Source organism: Schistocerca serialis, chromosome 10 (assembly GCF_023864345.2).
Source record: "Schistocerca serialis cubense isolate TAMUIC-IGC-003099 chromosome 10, iqSchSeri2.2, whole genome shotgun sequence".
Taxonomy (NCBI): Eukaryota; Metazoa; Arthropoda; class Insecta; order Orthoptera; family Acrididae; genus Schistocerca; species Schistocerca serialis.
Genome location: NC_064647.1, coordinates 149,169,339 through 149,186,933, shown reverse-complemented (window position 1 = coordinate 149,186,933; position 17,595 = coordinate 149,169,339). Strand labels below are relative to the sequence as shown.

The following is a 17,595-nucleotide window of genomic DNA, read 5'->3' as shown; positions in this document are numbered from 1 at the left end:
ACGCACAATTCGTGAATGGAACAGGGAAGGGGGGATCAGATAGTGGTACAATAAGTACCCTCCGCCACACACCGTAAGGTGGCTCGCGGAGTATAGATGTAGATGTAGATGTAGATGTAAAATTTTGAGGCAAGTGTTGCAATTCTGCTGTTCGGTGTGTCTAATTTACATCTGAAACCAGTTCAAAAGATAAACAAGTACAGACTGAATGTTCTGCAAGAGATAGTTAAAATCAACATCTCACTCAAATGCAGTGAAGGTGGCTGTTTGTATCTTAACTGAAATCTGGATGTGCAAAAATAGTAAAGAACCAATTGCATTGCAGCTGTTTGGTGTGTTCTTATTCTTTTTTTTAAAGAATACAAAGATAACAGATTCGAATTCCAGTCCGGTACGCAGTTTTGAACTACCAGAATGTTTGTAATCCACTGCTGAGTGGCAGTCCATGCTGCGTATTTTTACATTTTTGCACATTCCACGCTTGGATGGTTTTTAACTTTGCAGCTTATGTGTTACAGGCGGCCGCTGTTGAATGATAAACTGCTCTACTATCAGCCAAAGTTCCTTTTCTTTCGAGAGGACTTCAGTGCGCTATGCGAGGAACGGCAGTCGGAGGCATCACAGATGTTCGGCCTCGCCGATGCACTGTATGCCTTCTATTATACTAGGTGGTATACGATGGAATCGACCTTCAAGCAACAATTTGGAGCAAACACCGACACTGTTGTGGGTAAGTTCAATACTGAACTCATCCATTTCATGGTTATGCACTGATGTCTGACCACAGTATTCTTATTCGAAGAGTGAGGTTCAAATATCCATCTCGATATCCAGTTTTAGATCTTCCGCGATTTTCTGTGTCACGCAATGTAATCTCAGGTGTTCTTCTCAAATTCAGTTTCTCGGTCGGTTGGCAACTCTCCATCTGCATCTGTTACAATCCATGCTCATAAATTAAGGATGATGCTGATACATGGTGAAACAACGCACTGGTGGGCGGTTTTCGGGTTTAAATCACCTCGGGGTATGACCATGCAGAGCATTTGACCTGCGGTCGTCGCACGGTGGCGCTGGCAGCAGCCCACATACGCAGAGGTGTGTTGGTGCATGTCAGAGTACGGTACAGCGAGTAAGTGGGCAGACGTTTTCAGACGTGCTAATGGTGACTGTGTGTTGAAAATGGCTCAAAGAACACGTACTGATCACGTTACGAGCGGTAGAATAGTAGGGCGACTGGAGGCTGGTCAAAGACAGCAGGTCGTAGCACAGGCCCTCCGTGTGCCACAAAGCGTGATCTCAAGATTATGGCAACGACTCCAGCAGACAAGAAACGTATCCAGGCGCTACAGTACCGGACGTCCACAGTGTACAACACAACATGAAGACCGATAGCTCACCATCAGTGCCCGCAGACGGCCACGGAATACCGCAGGTAGCCTTGCTAGGGACCTTACCGCAGCCACTGGAACAGTTGTCTCCAGACACACAGTCTACAGCAGACTGAACAGACATGGTTTATTCGTCCAGAGACGTGCAAGGTGCATTCCACTGGCCTCTGGTCACAGGAGAGCCCGTAAAGCCTGGTGTCAAGGACACAGTACATGGTCATTGGAACAGTAGTCCCAGGTTATGTTCATGGGCGAGTCCAGGTATAGTCTGAACAGTAATTCTTGCCGGATTTTCATCTGGCGTGGACCAGGAACCAGATACCAGCCCCTTAATGTCCTTGAAAGGGACCTGTATCGAGATCGAGGTTTGATGGTGGTGGGATTATGATTGGTCCATGTACACCCCTGCATGTCTTTGACAGAGGAACTGTAACAGGTCAGGTGAATCGGGACGTCATTTTGCACCAGTATGTCCGCCTTTTCAGGGGTGCAGTGGGCCCCATCTTCCTCCTGATGGATGATAACTCACGGCCCCACCGAGCTGCCATCGTGGAGGAGTACCTTGAAACAGAAGATATCAGGCGAATGGAGTGGCCTGCCTGTTCTCCAGAACTAAACCCCATCGAGCACGTCTGGGATTCTTTCGGTGGACGTATCGCTGCACACCTTCAAATCCCAAGGACACTTCAGGAGCTCCGGCAGTGGTGCAAGAATGAGAGGCTGTAACCCAGGAGCTGCTCGACCACCTGATCCAGAGTATACCAACCCATTGTATGGCCTGTGTACGTGATCATATCCCATATTGATGTCGGGGTACATGTGCAGGAAACAGTGGTGTTTTGTAGCACATGTGTTTCAGGGCGGTTTCCTCAACTTACCACCAATACTGTGGACTTCCAGATCTGTGTCGTGTGTTTTCCCTATGTGCCTATCCCATTAGCGCCAGTTTTGTGTAGTGCCACGTTGTTTGGCACCACATTCTGAAATTATCCTTAATTTATGAGCATGAGTGTACTTGATTTCGACATATTATTGCCTCCTTCATTACAGAGGGTGTAAAAATCTATATATACATAATTTATGACAGTTTAGTAGAGAGGAAAAGAAACATTTTTTCATATGACACAGATGTCACAAGTGCACTGAAATAGTGGTCAGCGAAGGACTCGATGCTAGTCATGTTCAGAAACGACGTTCAAACCCCCAGATGATGAATATTGTTTTAGATATGCTGCTGAAAATGTCGTTGGTTTGCAATGACGCTGAACCGGCAGTTGAGTGCTAACGATTGTCTAACAATCTGTAAACAAATGTGTGTTTCATGAATAATGGCCGCATCCTTACTCTAACAGTCAGCCATCTCATCTGGAGTGTCTGCCGGTGTCCATAGACCTATCACCTTGTCTCCCTCACGTAGGATGTAAGCGAAATCTCTAAAGCAATAATCACTGCTTGGCATTTTGAGCAGCATCTCTGAACATCACTAGCGGTAAAAACTTCATGGACCGCTACGGAGGGAAACTGTGCATCTGTGACATTTGTTTCACAAAAACATGCTTTCTTTTTATCTTATTTAAACACTCAAAAATTTTGTACATGCAGCTTTTCACACTCAATATAGGGCTCATTTTCAAAACAATGATTAATTTTGTAACACGACAGCTGCAGACGAACTAATTTTTTTGTTAACATTGTAATTAGTGTGGTGTTCTAAACTTTTCATATACACCAAAGAGCCATAGAAACTGGTAGACCTGCTGAATATTGTGTAGGTCCTCCGCGAGCATGTAGAAGTGTCGCAATAGGATGTGGCATGGACTCAACTGATGTCTGAAGTAGTGCTGCAGGGCTTTCCATAAATGTATCAGAGGACGAGGGGGTGGAGATCTCTTCTGAACAGCACGTTGCAAGGCATTCCAGATATGCTAAAAAATGTTTATGTCTGCTGAGTTTGGTGGCGAGTGGAAGTGTTTAAACTCAGAAGAGTGTTCCTGGAGCCACTCTGTAGCCCTTTTGGAAGTGTTGAGTGTTGCATTGTCCTGCTGGAATTGTCCATCGCAATACACAATGGACATGAGTTTAACGCAGGTTATGAGACAGGATGCTTACGTACATGTCACCAGTCAGAGTCGTATCTAAACGTATCAGGGTTCACATATCGCTCCAAATGCATGCGCACCACATCACTACAGAGACACCACCAGCTTGAAAAGTCCCACGCCGACATGCAGGGCCCATGGATTCATGAGACTGTCTCCATACCCATACACATCCATGCACTCGATACAATTTGAAATGAGACTCGTCCAACCAGGCAACATGTTTCCACTCACCAACATTCCAACGACAGTGGTGGTGGGCCCAGGCAGTCATCAAGCATACACGAAAGGGTATTCGGTTGCAAAAGCCCATATCGATTATGTTTCGTTGAATCGTTCCCATGTTGGCACTTGTTGATGGCCCAGCATTGAAATCTGCAGCAATCTGGGGAATGGTTGCACTTCTGTTACGTCAAACAATTCCCTCGAGTCGTCGTTGGTTCCATTCTTGCAGGAACCTTTTTCCAGCACCAGTGACTTAAGAGATTTGATGTTTCACAGGATTCCTGATATTGTCAAAACAATCTTGAAATGGTCGTACAGGAAAATTCCCACTTCACCAGTGCCTTGGAGGTGCTGTGTCCCATCGCACGTGCGCCGACTATAACACCATGTTCAAACTCAGTTGAAGCTTGATAACCAACCATTATAGCAGCAGTAACAGATCTAACAACTGCACCAGACACTTGTTGTTGTGCAGCGCCATATTCTGCTCGTTTACATATCTCTGTATTTGAATACACATGCCTACACCAGTTTCTTTGGCGCTTCAGTGTATGATGTATGTGTGATACTCCTCATATTTATTATTTTCTTATTGAATAATAATTCAATTTGTAACTGAATATTTGACTGCACAGGATAAACTCTTAGTAATATTCTCACAAATGCTGATACTCTGTAACAAGATTGAGTAAAATTCAATCAAATGTGTAATCGTGGCAAAGAATCATTTTAACACATCTCCACTAATGCATTGCAAGCAAACGAGATGGGCAGGCATAAGATGCCAGGCTGTATGTTATGATGGGCATACACAGTGAGGGGGAAGCCTTGTTTGCATTTGCCATAGCCATCCTGAAACTTGCTGTGACAGCCACACAGTGCATGTGGCTGAGTGACAGCTCACTGCCCTGGCGAGGGTTAGGCCACATAGGTGGAGTTGGTAGTGTGACTGAGGGGAGGTTAGGGCAAACTCACGCCTATGATTGCATGGCCTTCGTCACTGCCATATTCCAGTAGTGTGCTGCTTCTGAACTGGTTTCGTTACGGTGATCAGATCTGAACTCTAAACTTGGCCACTCATTTTGTTTGTAAAGACTGAAACTTATATATAATACACTCCTAGGAAATGAAAAACAAACACCAAGAATTCATTGCCCCAGCAGGGGGAAATTTTATTGACAAATTCTTGGGGACATATACAACACATGGTCACACAGACAAAGCCATACACGCACATGAGCACAGTCAACAGCACATGCACAATGTCAGTGCTAGCACTGTGTATACCCTCCATTTTGCACCAATAGTCATGCGGGGTAGCCGCGCAGTCTGAGGTGTCTTCCCACAGTTTGCATGGCTCCCCAGTGTCAGATGTTCGAGTCATCCCTCGGGCATGGGTGTGTGTATTGTCCTTAGCATAAGTCAGTTTAAGTTCGATTACATAGTGCGTAAGCTCATGGACCGATGACCTCACCAGTTGGATCCTACAGGAACTTACCACAAATTTCCAATTTTTGCAGCAATGCAGGCTGCAATTCTACCATGGAGACGATCATAGAGGAATGACCTGCCATGCAATTTCCACCTGGCCCCTCAATTGGGCCAGGGTTCATGACACTCATGCAGATTGTGTAAGATTACGTTCAATCCAGTCCCAAACATGCTCTATGGGGGACAGATCTGTGGAATGTGCTCGCCTGGGTACTTGATGTACATCTTCAAGAACATGTTAGTTGGCACATGGTACACGTGGACGTGCATTGTCCGGTTGGAAAAGCACATTTCCTTACCAGTATATGAACGGTAGCATGATGGTTGGTTGATGTTTTGAATGTACCGTGCACTGTTCAACGTTCCCTCGACAATCACCAGAGGAGTACAGCCAGTGTATGATATTGCTCCCCACATCATGATGATGGGCATTGGCCCTTTGTGGCTCTGTCGTATACACTCCTAATGTTGGCTCTCACCTGTACAGCGCCACACATGCGTACGACCATCATTGGCACCGAGGCAGAAGCGTCTCTCATCGCTGAAGACGACATGTCTCCATTTGTCGTTTTACAAACGACTATCGCGACACTACTGGAGGTGGGGTGAGCGATATTGTGGCGTGAGCGACAGACGCCTTTACAGGACGCAGGACCTTGCTTTGTGGAGACGGTTGCGAATGGTTCTCGCTGATACCCCTGGACCAACGGTGTCCATAAGTTATAGTGAAGTGATGGTGTGGTCCAGTAAGGCGCTTGGTAGGATGCGACGGTCTCAGCGTCCACCTGTGCGTCACAGCTGTCCAGACCCAGCTCAACAGACATGTGCACCTTCTGCTGACTACTGGCGACAACATCGATGCATTGTGGAGGCTTCAGGCCCCACGTATTACGCAATTCTGCAATACACCCATGCAGCCTCCTGCAGGTCCGCTGTACACCCTCGCTCAGACTCGGTCAATTGCACGAACGGTTGACGTACACGCTGTCGCGGCGTGCTAACAATGTTTCGGACACGGACGGAGCTCCATATGCCACGGAAAACTGGCTCCCACTGGCTCTGGCGGTGACCGGCCGCTGCGCAGCTGCCGACATTCCACAGCCGATAATGCGGTTCCTGGTATGTCCGAAGCGCGGCGCGGTTGATCGACGCATGCACCGCCCTCTCGTAGTGTCCGCTGCTAGTATGGTAGGTCTGATTCACAAGTGCGAATGTGTTCGTTTTTACCTCTCTGACAGTGCAGTGGCAAACTAATTACAACATAATTACTCTGTCCTGTCCCAATCGATCATTAAACGTTATGTGCTGCTAGAAAAGCGCATTAGATTTAAAAGTGAAAGTTAAAAAAAATTGCCATAGACACTTTCGCTGCCTTTCACTGTGCACCTGTTTCGACGGGAAGACCAATTTCTGTCGCTGTTCGTAGCTGAAGTGATACATATTTTCTCTAGGATTCCAATCACAGTTCGCCCCAAGTCTTCCTCGCCCATTCCTTCGTTGTACTGTTTCTTCTATGATTTCATAAGGAGCTGGTTGTAGTGTGCTGTGTGACCTATCCATGCATACCGTCTACCATTATTTTTCCTTCAGTCGACAGGCTGGAATTTACGAATGTTTTGCCGAGACAACGCAGGTAAGCCGGCCAGTGTGGACGTGCGGTTCTAGGCGCTTCAGTCTGGAACCGCACGACCGCTGTGGTCGCAGGTTCGATTCCTGCCTCGGGCATGGATGATTGTGATGCACTTAGGTTAGTTAGGTTTAAGTAGCTCTAAGTTCTAGGGGACTGATGACCTCAGATGTTAAGTCCCATAGTGCTCAGAGCCATTTGAACCATTTTTGAACTAGAAACTTACCTCGTCTGTGAAGATCTTTACGTGAGAATTGCAAATATAGTGGAAACTACTAGTTCGACTTGCGAATACCTATGTCGATGATAGATTCCAAATCACCCTTCTGCTTTACAAAGTCAACTAATGTGTTTCTCCAATCTAGACAACATGTCTTCCACCCAGCCTTCAACATCTAGACGCACACAACGCACACCACAATCTATGTTCTTACAACCATATACTCAGGAAATGTGTAGAAGCAGTCAACCAAACAATTTACGTGGGAGGGAATAATGGTCCAGTGCAAACACATGTCCATATTGAATCTTCTCAGATTTCCATGGAGAACACAAGCGATCATGAAAGCTGCCCAGCACATTGTGAGTATTAGTTCACTACTGAACCGTCTAAAGGGCTGCACAGTTAGCTCAGTCACATTCCTCTACTCCAGCTGCCCCCTGCATTCCGATGGCTTCCACCGTAAACTGGAAAGTCAGTTGTTCCTGCCACAGGACACCGCTGCTGTGCGCCACGCACCCTAGACAGAATCGTCCTAGAAAACCAGCCACATATACTCGTATATTTGATCATTGTACTTACAATTAAATATTACGATCGCAGCCTCAGTCGGACTTTCGACGATGAGTGAAGCATCAGGAATACCCCCTCGTGACGACTGTGGTTCTGGAAATAGAAATATCTGTACCATTCTTATGACTGGACATAACTTTCCAAGTAAAAAAAAAAAAAATCTTTCATTCCCATTGCGACTATAGCAGTTTTTCACGCCAGATGCATACCTTCCTTATGACAGAACATAGTCATTTTCTTATACATGTTGCAACACACACATACTTTATAGGCCTGCTGTTCACAGCGAATCTATCGAGTATCCTCTACTACTAAGTGTAATACTTCGCCAATAACTGAATGCCGGCAGTACGAAAGAATACTGAGCGAAAATCCGCCATGGATAGACATGTCCCGTTTGCTTTTCTTGCGAGTAGCACTGTGTCTCAGAAAGAGAGACGTTATTGTCTTACAAGCCACCAGATATTATAAATACGATCGCAAGGGCCATGTTACTGTCACTAGCGATCTTGGCTCTACAAGCACACACCAGTGTTGCTAACGATATCCATGTCAAAAATTATGCAAGCTTTATCTCGAGATATGGTATTGCTTGGAAATGAAGTGGTTTTCCACACAAATATCGAGACATTGAACATAGACAGTGATCGCGGCATGTGTATTAACAGACCGAGAAGTGTGGAGGAAGATTGTTGAAGAAGCCAAAAGGGCTGTAGCGTTACTGAAGCAGAACAGTAAAGGAACATATCGCTGGCGGAGTAAGCTCGTAATTAAGTCGCCGAATTTAGAAAGCGATTCAGCTAAGGAACATGGTTTGAAGCCGAGATTTGCAACTGCCTCACGCCGCCGCTAGATATTTCTCCAGTATGTGTAACACATTCTATCCCGATGCCATGTCAGAAGTTGTGCGATGTATCCACTGTTTATAGACGATGATTAATTGAGAATGAGCACATACAGTAGATCGTGTGCTATGTGAAGAATCACTTGTAAAAATGCAACGCTTGTTTGAGGTTGTAAGAAATGTACACTAGTTTTTCAGATCTATACATTTACGGTTTCTGGTAGAAACGCTGTCTCTGATTTGAAATCAAGCAGTCCCATTCAGCCACATATGTGCATTGGATCTTATGGTGATGTACTTTAATGATTACAGCCACTAGTAAATCACATGTATGGCACTCACATGTATCAAAACGATTCACCCTTTTCGAACCAATTTGCTGCAATAAAATTGCAATGTGGTTTTTAGACAGTCCCTATGCATCAAGTAACTGTTCTGCAGACACCTCCCTGCCATCCCTGCAGCTTTGTGCATTTCTACATCTACGTCATACTTCGCAAGTCACCTAATGGTGTTTGGCGAGGGTACTTTAAGTACCATTATGTGATCCCTCCAACCCTGTTCCACTCGTGAATAGTGCATGGGAACAATGAGTGTCGTTCCAATTTAAATTACAACTATGCAGAAGTCGGAGAGTGCTATATTTACCACCTTCTGCAACCTGTGCAGAAACAGGGTGAGCTGAGTTAATGTGATAGGACAATGTTTTGGTCATTCGCTGGAAATAAGAGCATGCTATCATAGCTCCGCCAACCTTGTACAATGTGTAAGGTCAGCGCCAAACGAACCCTTTTCCTGCAACATGCGCTAGTAGTAGAAAATACGGGAACTGGGAGAAGGATACACAGTGCATCTCGAAACTATGTACAGGTACTGTAGTCCAAAGCAGATCTGCGTCTCTCAGGATGAATTCACCTCTGTCACCCAAACATTCTCTCTATCATGTATCACCAAACGGAGAAAGAAAGCTACAGACTATAAAAGCTCCGCTAACTTCATCCGTCAGAGAACTCGATATACACTACTAGCCATTAAAATTGCTACACAACGAAGATGACGTGCTACAGACGCGAAATTTAACCGACAGGAAGGACATGCTGTGATATGCAAATGATTAGCTTTTCAGAGCATTCACACAAAGTCGGCGCCGGTGGCAACACCTACAAGGTGCTGACATTAGGAAAGTTTCCTACCGATTTCTCATACACAAACAGCAGTTGACCGGGGTTGCCTGGTAAAACGTTGTTGTGATGACTCGTGTAAGGAGGAGAAATGCGTACCACCACGTTTCCGACTTTGATAAAGGTCGGATTGTAGCCTATCGCGATTGCGGTTTATCGTATCGCGACATTGCTGCTCGCGTTGGTCGAGATCCAATGACTGTTAGCAGAATATGGAATCGGTGGGTTCAGGAGGGTAATACGGAACGCTGTGCTGGATCCCAACGGCCTCGTATCACTAGCAGTCGAGATGACAGGGATCTTATCCGCATGGCTCAACGACGAACCTGGATGCACGAATGGCAAAACGCCATTTTTTCGGATGAATCCACGTTCTGTTTACAGCATCATGATGGTCGCGTCCCTGTTTGGCGACATCGTGGTGAACGCACATTGGAAGCGTGTATTCGTCATCGCCATACTTGCGTATCACCCGGCGTGAGGAGAACTGCGTACCATCACGTTTCCGACTTTGATAAAGATCGGATTGTAGCCTATCGCGATTGCGGTTTATCGTATCGCGACATTGCCGCTCGCGTTGGTCGAGATCCAATGACTGTGTTACGACCCGTGGCTCTACCCTTCATTCGATCCCTGCGAAACCCTACATTTCAGCAGGATAATGCACGACCGCATGTTGCATGTCCTGTACGGGCCTTTCTGGATACAGAAAATGTTCGACTGCTGCCCTGGCCAGCACGTTCTCCAGATCTCTCACCAATTGAAAACGTCTGGTCAATGGTGGCCGAGCAACTGGCTCGTCACAATACGCCAGTCTCTACTGTTGATGAACTGTGGTATCGTGTTGAAGCTGCACGGGCAGCTGTACATGTACACGCCATCCAAGCTCTGTTTGACTCAATGCCCAGGCGTATCAAGGCCGTTATTACGGCCTGAGGTGGTTGTTCTGGGTACTGATTTCTCAGGATCTATGCACCCAAATTCCGTGAAAATGTAATCACGTCAGTTTTAGTATAATATATTTGTCCAATAAATACCCGTTTATCATCAGCATTTCTTCTTGGTGTAGCAATTTTAATGGCCAGTAGTGTATATCGAAAACAAATACCATTAAATATACAGGAATTGGTCCGCTCAGTTGCCTGCATAGACCAGTTTAAAGTGTCGACACCCATACTGTAGGAGGAGGCCCATATCACACAGGCAATCAGTCACAAGAGAGGCTCCATGTGTCCCTACGTTGTTGTTTAAAACATTGTTTTGATCTGCTGTAACATGTTAAAGCAGTGTATGAGACAGGTTTGTACACCGCCATACATTTTGCTTTTTCCACAACGACTTCGAGGCCTGTGACAAGTTTTAAACTGACATTAACAGAAAAGTAGACATCATATGGTAAATCATCTTGTTGCTACTGCTCCCACAACACACACATTCTGGATGATTATAAATAAAAAATAGTCACAGCATATTGAAACTGGAAGAGTTTTGCAGCGATGTGGAGCGTTTCCAAACAGGTGCTTGAAGGTGATTGATGACGTCTACATTTAAACTCATCTATCACAGAGACAGAAGAGCAGATGGCTCGGTGTTCAATTTTGACTGATTCATCATATTGCAGTCATGTATACGATCACTGTTTCGGTGCTAGCCATCCCCGGAAGGTATTGCCCCTCTAACAAGACCCTTTCCCCATCTGAAACAAGTGACGTCAGTCAGTCATTATGTGGTAATCAGCAGTGTACCAGTGGATGGATGGGATGGAAAAGACACCGTCGGGGTACTGTAATAATAACCTCCACAGTTGATAGTGAGATCAGTTTTAGCATTTTTACCAATTTTTTAAAATGCCGACCAGTGACACAGCAGCTTGCTTCCCAGTTTTTGTATCATCGCTAAACCGCCCCTCCATTGCTTTGTGAGTACCATTGCGAATGTAGATAGATAACTGTGCAGTACATCATTCATTGTTAATTCTCGTACACATACACCAAAGTATACAGACAGCGATCTACATATTTCTAGCACTTGGATCATAGCGCATAATTTGCAGTCTTACCCTATGCAAATGGGTGTCACAGGGCATTCTCACATTCTTAGGATAAAGTTAGAGGTTGGAAAATGGATGGGATGGAACAAACCTTCCTGCTGCACTGTCATCGATTTAATCTGTAGCTTACCAGAAGTAGACCTTTACATTTCATGCCTCATGAAGGAATAGAGCGAGCTGAGTCCGTAACTGCTGTTCTGCACCAACCTTCCTTATGTACCCATCGAAGTGCACAAGATTTCTCCAGATGCTCGAATGTCCAGGGGGTTAGCACCCCTTATCGGTGTATAGTAGTGGAGATGAAAGTGTTGTGATGTAATAGGAGAGGCTTATGAAAAAGAAGAAATGGGCGGTTTTTATGCACAATGGAGCTTCAGACAGATAGAGTTCGATGATGTAAATCAACTATGCTATCAATTCTTAAGTATTCTTCCAGTTTCTGGGAACAATAACAAGAAGGAATTGGTAAGAGAGAACATAAACACATGCTCTCTTAAGGCTACACGGTTCTGCACTTAAAAGCACACTATAATGTTGGAGCGGTGCGACTTTTTACCTATTAGTCATGTGAAATGCATCAGTGTTGGTTTTCCAATGTAAGAAATATATTTCCATCGTATGACATACATCCTTCTTGCAACTTTCTCTGTGGCAAACTATGGTGACAAATTGTAAAATGAAAAAGAAACTACACTCCTGGAAATTGAAATAAGAACACCGTGAATTCATTGTCCCAGGAAGGGGAAACTTTATTGACACATTCCTGGGGTCAGATACATCACATGATCACACTGACAGAACCACAGGCACATAGACACAGGCAACAGAGCATGCACAATGTCGGCACTAGTACAGTGTATATCCACCTTTCGCAGCAATGCAGGCTGCTATTCTCCCATGGAGACGATCGTAGAGATGCTGGATGTAGTCCTGTGGAACGGCTTGCCATGCCATTTCCACCTGGCGCCTCAGTTGGACCAGCGTTCGTGCTGGACGTGCAGACCGCGTGAGACGACGCTTCATCCAGTCCCAAACATGCTCAATGGGGGACAGATCCGGAGATCTTGCTGGCCAGGGTAGTTGACTTACACCTTCTAGAGCACGTTGGGTGACACGGGATACATGCGGACGTGCATTGTCCTGTTGGAACAGCAAGTTCCCTTGCCGGTCTAGGAATGGTAGAACGATGGGTTCGATGATGGTTTGGATGTATCGTGCACTATTGAGTGTCCCCTCGACGATCACCAGTGGTGTACGGCCAGTGTAGGAGATCGCTCCCCACACCATGATGCCGAGTGTTGGCCCTGTGTGCCTCGGTCGTATGCAGTCCTGATTGTGGCGCTCACCTGCACGGCGCCAAACACGCATACGACAATCATTGGCACCAAGGCAGAAGCGACTCTCATCGCTGAAGACGACACTCCATTCGTCCCTCCATTCACGCCTGTCGCGACACCACTGGAGGCGGGCTGCACGATGTTGGGGCGTGAGCGGAAGACGGCCTAACGGTGTGCGGGACCGTAGCCCAGCTTCATGGAGACGGTTGCGAATGGTCCTCGCCGATACCCCAGGAGCAACAGTGTCCCTAATTTGCTGGGAAGTGGCAGTGCGGTCCTCTACGGCACTGCGTAGGATCCTACGGTCTTGGCGTGCATCCGTGCGTCGCTGCGGTCCGGTCCCAGGTCGACGGGCACGTGCACCTTCCGTCGAGCACTGGCGACAACATCGATGTACTGTGGAGACCTCACGCCCCACATGTTGAGCAATTCGGCGGTATGTCCACCCGGCCTCCCGCATGCCCACTATACGCCCTCGCTCAAAGTCCGTCAACTGCACATACGGTTCACGTCCACGCTGTCGCGGCATGCTACCAGTGTTAAAGACTGCGATGGAGCTCCGTATGCCACGGCAAACTGGCTGACACTGACGGCGGCGGTGCACAAATGCTGCGCAGCTAGCGCCATTCGACGGCCAACACCGCGGTTCCTGGTGTGTCCGCTGTGCCGTGCGTGTGATCATTGCTTGTACAGCCCTCTCGCAGTGTCCGGAGCAAGTATGGTGGGTCTGACACACCGGTGTCAATGTGTTCTTTTTTCCATTTCCAGGAGTGTACTTCCTCAAAACATTGATTCTTTGTGATACGTGCACAATACATCTTTCCAGAGTTGTATAGCGCCCACTATTCACATCTGATCACGGTTCAGAAATTATACTATGCTCGCATCAGGCCCCGTATAAAATGATCGTCAGTCGCAGAGAATGCCTATGAAAGGAAGGAGACAAAGCAGACACTGCAAAGTTGTGATTGGCAGAGTGTACAGAGAAGCACATTGTAAATACTGGCTTCAGGTCTGTTGTCAGCTTCACTCGGTCACGAAGAAAGAAGGTTGAGGTATTTCCTGAGAGGCAGGAAGTATGCCTAGGATTAGCATAAGCCCTGCTTGGTTTGGCGCTGATTGGCTAAAGACCTGAAGCAACTCCGCCTTCCCTGTAAACCCTCCGTGACACACACAGAACACACGTAAAACAGAGAAAATTCATTGCAACTGTGGAATACGTAGTTGGACGCGTTCTAGTACAGGGCCATACTATACCGGGCGACCAGAAAAAAATATTACATTTTGCGCTAGATGTTGACAACTGTACTATTACATTGTATACAATAGAATACGTGGCGAGAAGTAATGTCATGATGGCATGGGCAGAGGTGACATAAAATTACGTATAAATTGAAGGACAAAATACAGGAGTACTTACTTGTCTTCTGCTTGGTGCAGGACCATTCTTGTATGTGGCAGCCAGAGGAATACGAGAAACAGTTGACATGGAAGCACCAGGAAATAGGGAAACAGTTATTTTTTCGTGGACGGCGATAAGTCGGCTGGGACAATGATTAACGTGGTATGTGTCCTTAGCTAAAGAGTGTTTTGGGACTGAAATATACAACTATAGAATGGATCGCGTGTTTGAAAAACCTAGACAGTCCTGCAGAAGGTCAAACACTAACACACAGTATTTACAATGTGCTTCTCTGTACTCTCTGTGAATCACAACCTTGCGGTGTGCTTATTGAGGTAATAGTAATACACGCGAGGTGTCTGCTGTCTTTGAAGCTTTCCTGGAAGAAAGAGAACAATCTGCCTCTAAACTTACTTGCATATACCTTAAAGGATGACAGAAAGTGGATGGGAGTGATCAATAGAGATGGAGTTGTAACGAGGTATAGTTTAATGATTGGCCGATGCTAAATTCTAGAGAGAGACGGAGATGTTTCTGTAGGACATTTTTTTCCATTGTTCTGTCAGTTGTGTGGCATACACTGCATTCGACTCGTATATAACTGCATGTTCTGTGTGTTACTTAAGCAGTATCTACTTGCGATCGTTAGCAGCAAACCACTCAGTCATCAGAGGGCTTCGATCTCATGTGGTATGATCATGATGAAACACGTTCATCCTGTTTTAGTGCTTTTCTTTAGACGAACGAAGATTTAAGCGACGTATTCCATTCCCCTATCCCATCTTGGGCGTAAAATCCAGTATTGATTTTCTTAACTACGGAGTTTCTAAGTTAGCAACAGGTGTTTGTGGGGTAATGCAGCCGGCCGCTGTGGCCGATCGGTTCCAGGCCCTTCAGACCAGAACCACGCTGCTGCTACGGTCGCAGGTTCGAATCCTGCCTCGGGCATCGATGTGTGTGACGTCCTTAGGTTAGTTAGGTTTAAATAGTTCTAAGTCTAGGGGACTGATGACCTCATATGTTAAGTCTCATAGTACTTGGAGCTATTTTTTGAGGTACTGCAATCACTGTGTATACATCTGCATCACAGATGACCTGTTTACGGAGTCAGTAGTAGCATTACATCTAATTTCATTTGTCAAACACCGCCGCTATGCGTCGATCTCCTTCCTTATAAGAGGCATTCTCCATTCCCAACGATGATTTTATATAGGGCTGATGCGAGGATAGTATAATTTCTGAACCATTATCGGATCTGAGAAATCTCGTGCACATGGATGGATACCGTGAGCAAGATTGATTGGAACAGCAGTTACGGACTCAGCTCATTCTATCCCTTCACGAGACACGGAATGTAGCGATCTAGCGATCTACACTACTGGCCATTAAAATTGCTACACCACGAAAATGACGTCCTACAGACGCGAAATTTAACCGACAGAAAGAAGATGCTGTGATATGCAAATGATTAGCTTTTCAGAGCATTCACACAAGGTTGGCGCCGGTGACGACACCTACACCGTGCTGACATGAGGAAAGTTTCCAACCGATTTCTCAAACACAAACAACAGTTGACCGGCGTTGCCTGGTGAAAAGTTGTTGTGATGCTTCGTGTAAGGAGGAGAAATGCGTACCACCACGTTTCCGACTATGATAAAGGTCGGGTTGCAGCCTATCGCGATTGCGGTTTATCGTATCGCGACATTGCTGCTCGCGTTGGTCGAGATCCAATGACTGTGTTACGACCCGTGGCTCTACCGTTCATTCGATCCCTGCGGAACCCTACATTTCAGCAGGATAATGCACGACCGCATGTTGCATGTTCTGTACGGGCCTTTCTGGATACAGAAAATGTTCGACTGTTGCCCTGGCTAGCACACTCTCCAGATCTTTCACCAACTGGAAACGTCTGGTCAGTGGTGGCCGAGCAACTGGCTCGTCACAATACGCCAGTCACTACTCTTGATGAACTGTGGTATTGTGTTGAAGCTGCATGGGCAGCTGTACCTGTACACTCCATCCAAGCTCTGTTTGACTCAATGCCCAGGCGTATCAAGGCCGTTATTACGGCCTGAGGTGGTTGTTCTGGGTGCTGACTTCTCAGGATCTATGCACCCAAATTCCGTGAAAATGTAATCACATGTCAGTTCTAGTATAATATATTTGTCCAATAAGTACCCGTTTATCATCAGCATTTCTTCTTGGTTTAGCAATTTTAATGGCCAGTAGTGTACTTATAGTCAGCTACAGATTAAATCAGTAACAGTGCAGCAGCAAAGGTTGGTCAAAGACAATGCGAGATCTTTCAGCCTCTAACTTTATCCTAAGAATGCGAGAATGCCCTGTGAATCCCACCTGCAAAGAGAAAGATTGTAAATCACGCACTGTGTTCGAAGTGCTAGAAAATGTAAATCTCTGTCTGGTATAATTTGGTGTATGTGTTCGAGAATTAAAATGAATGGACGTAATGCACGTTCTTCTGTCTACATTCGCAATGGTACTCACAAAGAAGTGGAGGTACTGTTTAGTGATGATACAGAAGTTGGGAAGCATGCTGCTATGTCATTGGTCGACATTGTAAAAAACTGGTAAAATTGCTAAAATTGATCCCACTATCAACTGTGATGCTTAGTATTACATCAACTGTGTCTTTCTCATCCCATCCGTCCGCCACAAAACTCTTCTAGTTTCCATATGCTGTTTTATTTATTTATTTAACCGTATGGCTAGGGCCCCCCGCCGAGCAGGCCGTTCGCCGGGTGCCGGTGTGTGTGTGTGTGTGTGTTGGGGTTTATGGGCGCTCAACATCGAGGTCATCAGCGCCCTGACACACATTAAAAGGAACGAATGTGGAGAGACCTAATAAAACTGAAAAACACACTCAAAGAAAACAGGAAAAGAGGGAAATTACTACATAAGAAAGTATAACCGAAGGGAAGGGAAAACAGAGCAACAAGAATGACACAGGAATGTGTCATTGGCTGGCCACTTACAGAAAAGATGGGCGAGCTTGTCACACAGTGAGAAAATTAAAATCCGCTCCCTAAAATCTTTGTAAAAACATTTGACAAGGCACAGAACTTTAAAACTTTAACCACATTCGTCCGAGTGTTGCCTAAAAGAGTTGGCAGGTCCGCTGGCAAATCAGCCGAGGCCCG

At 45.9% G+C, this 17,595-nt stretch overlaps 1 protein-coding gene across 1 annotated transcript in view; it reads left to right on the top strand.

The window, feature by feature from the left end:
- LOC126425269 (uncharacterized) overlaps positions 1-17,595 on the top strand; it is a 133,956-nt gene that overhangs the window by 93,634 nt on the left and 22,727 nt on the right. The window contains exon 6 of the mRNA XM_050088237.1: positions 519-730. Coding sequence (XP_049944194.1) covers positions 519-730 — 212 coding nt within the window. The remainder of the gene's footprint in view (positions 1-518; positions 731-17,595) is intronic.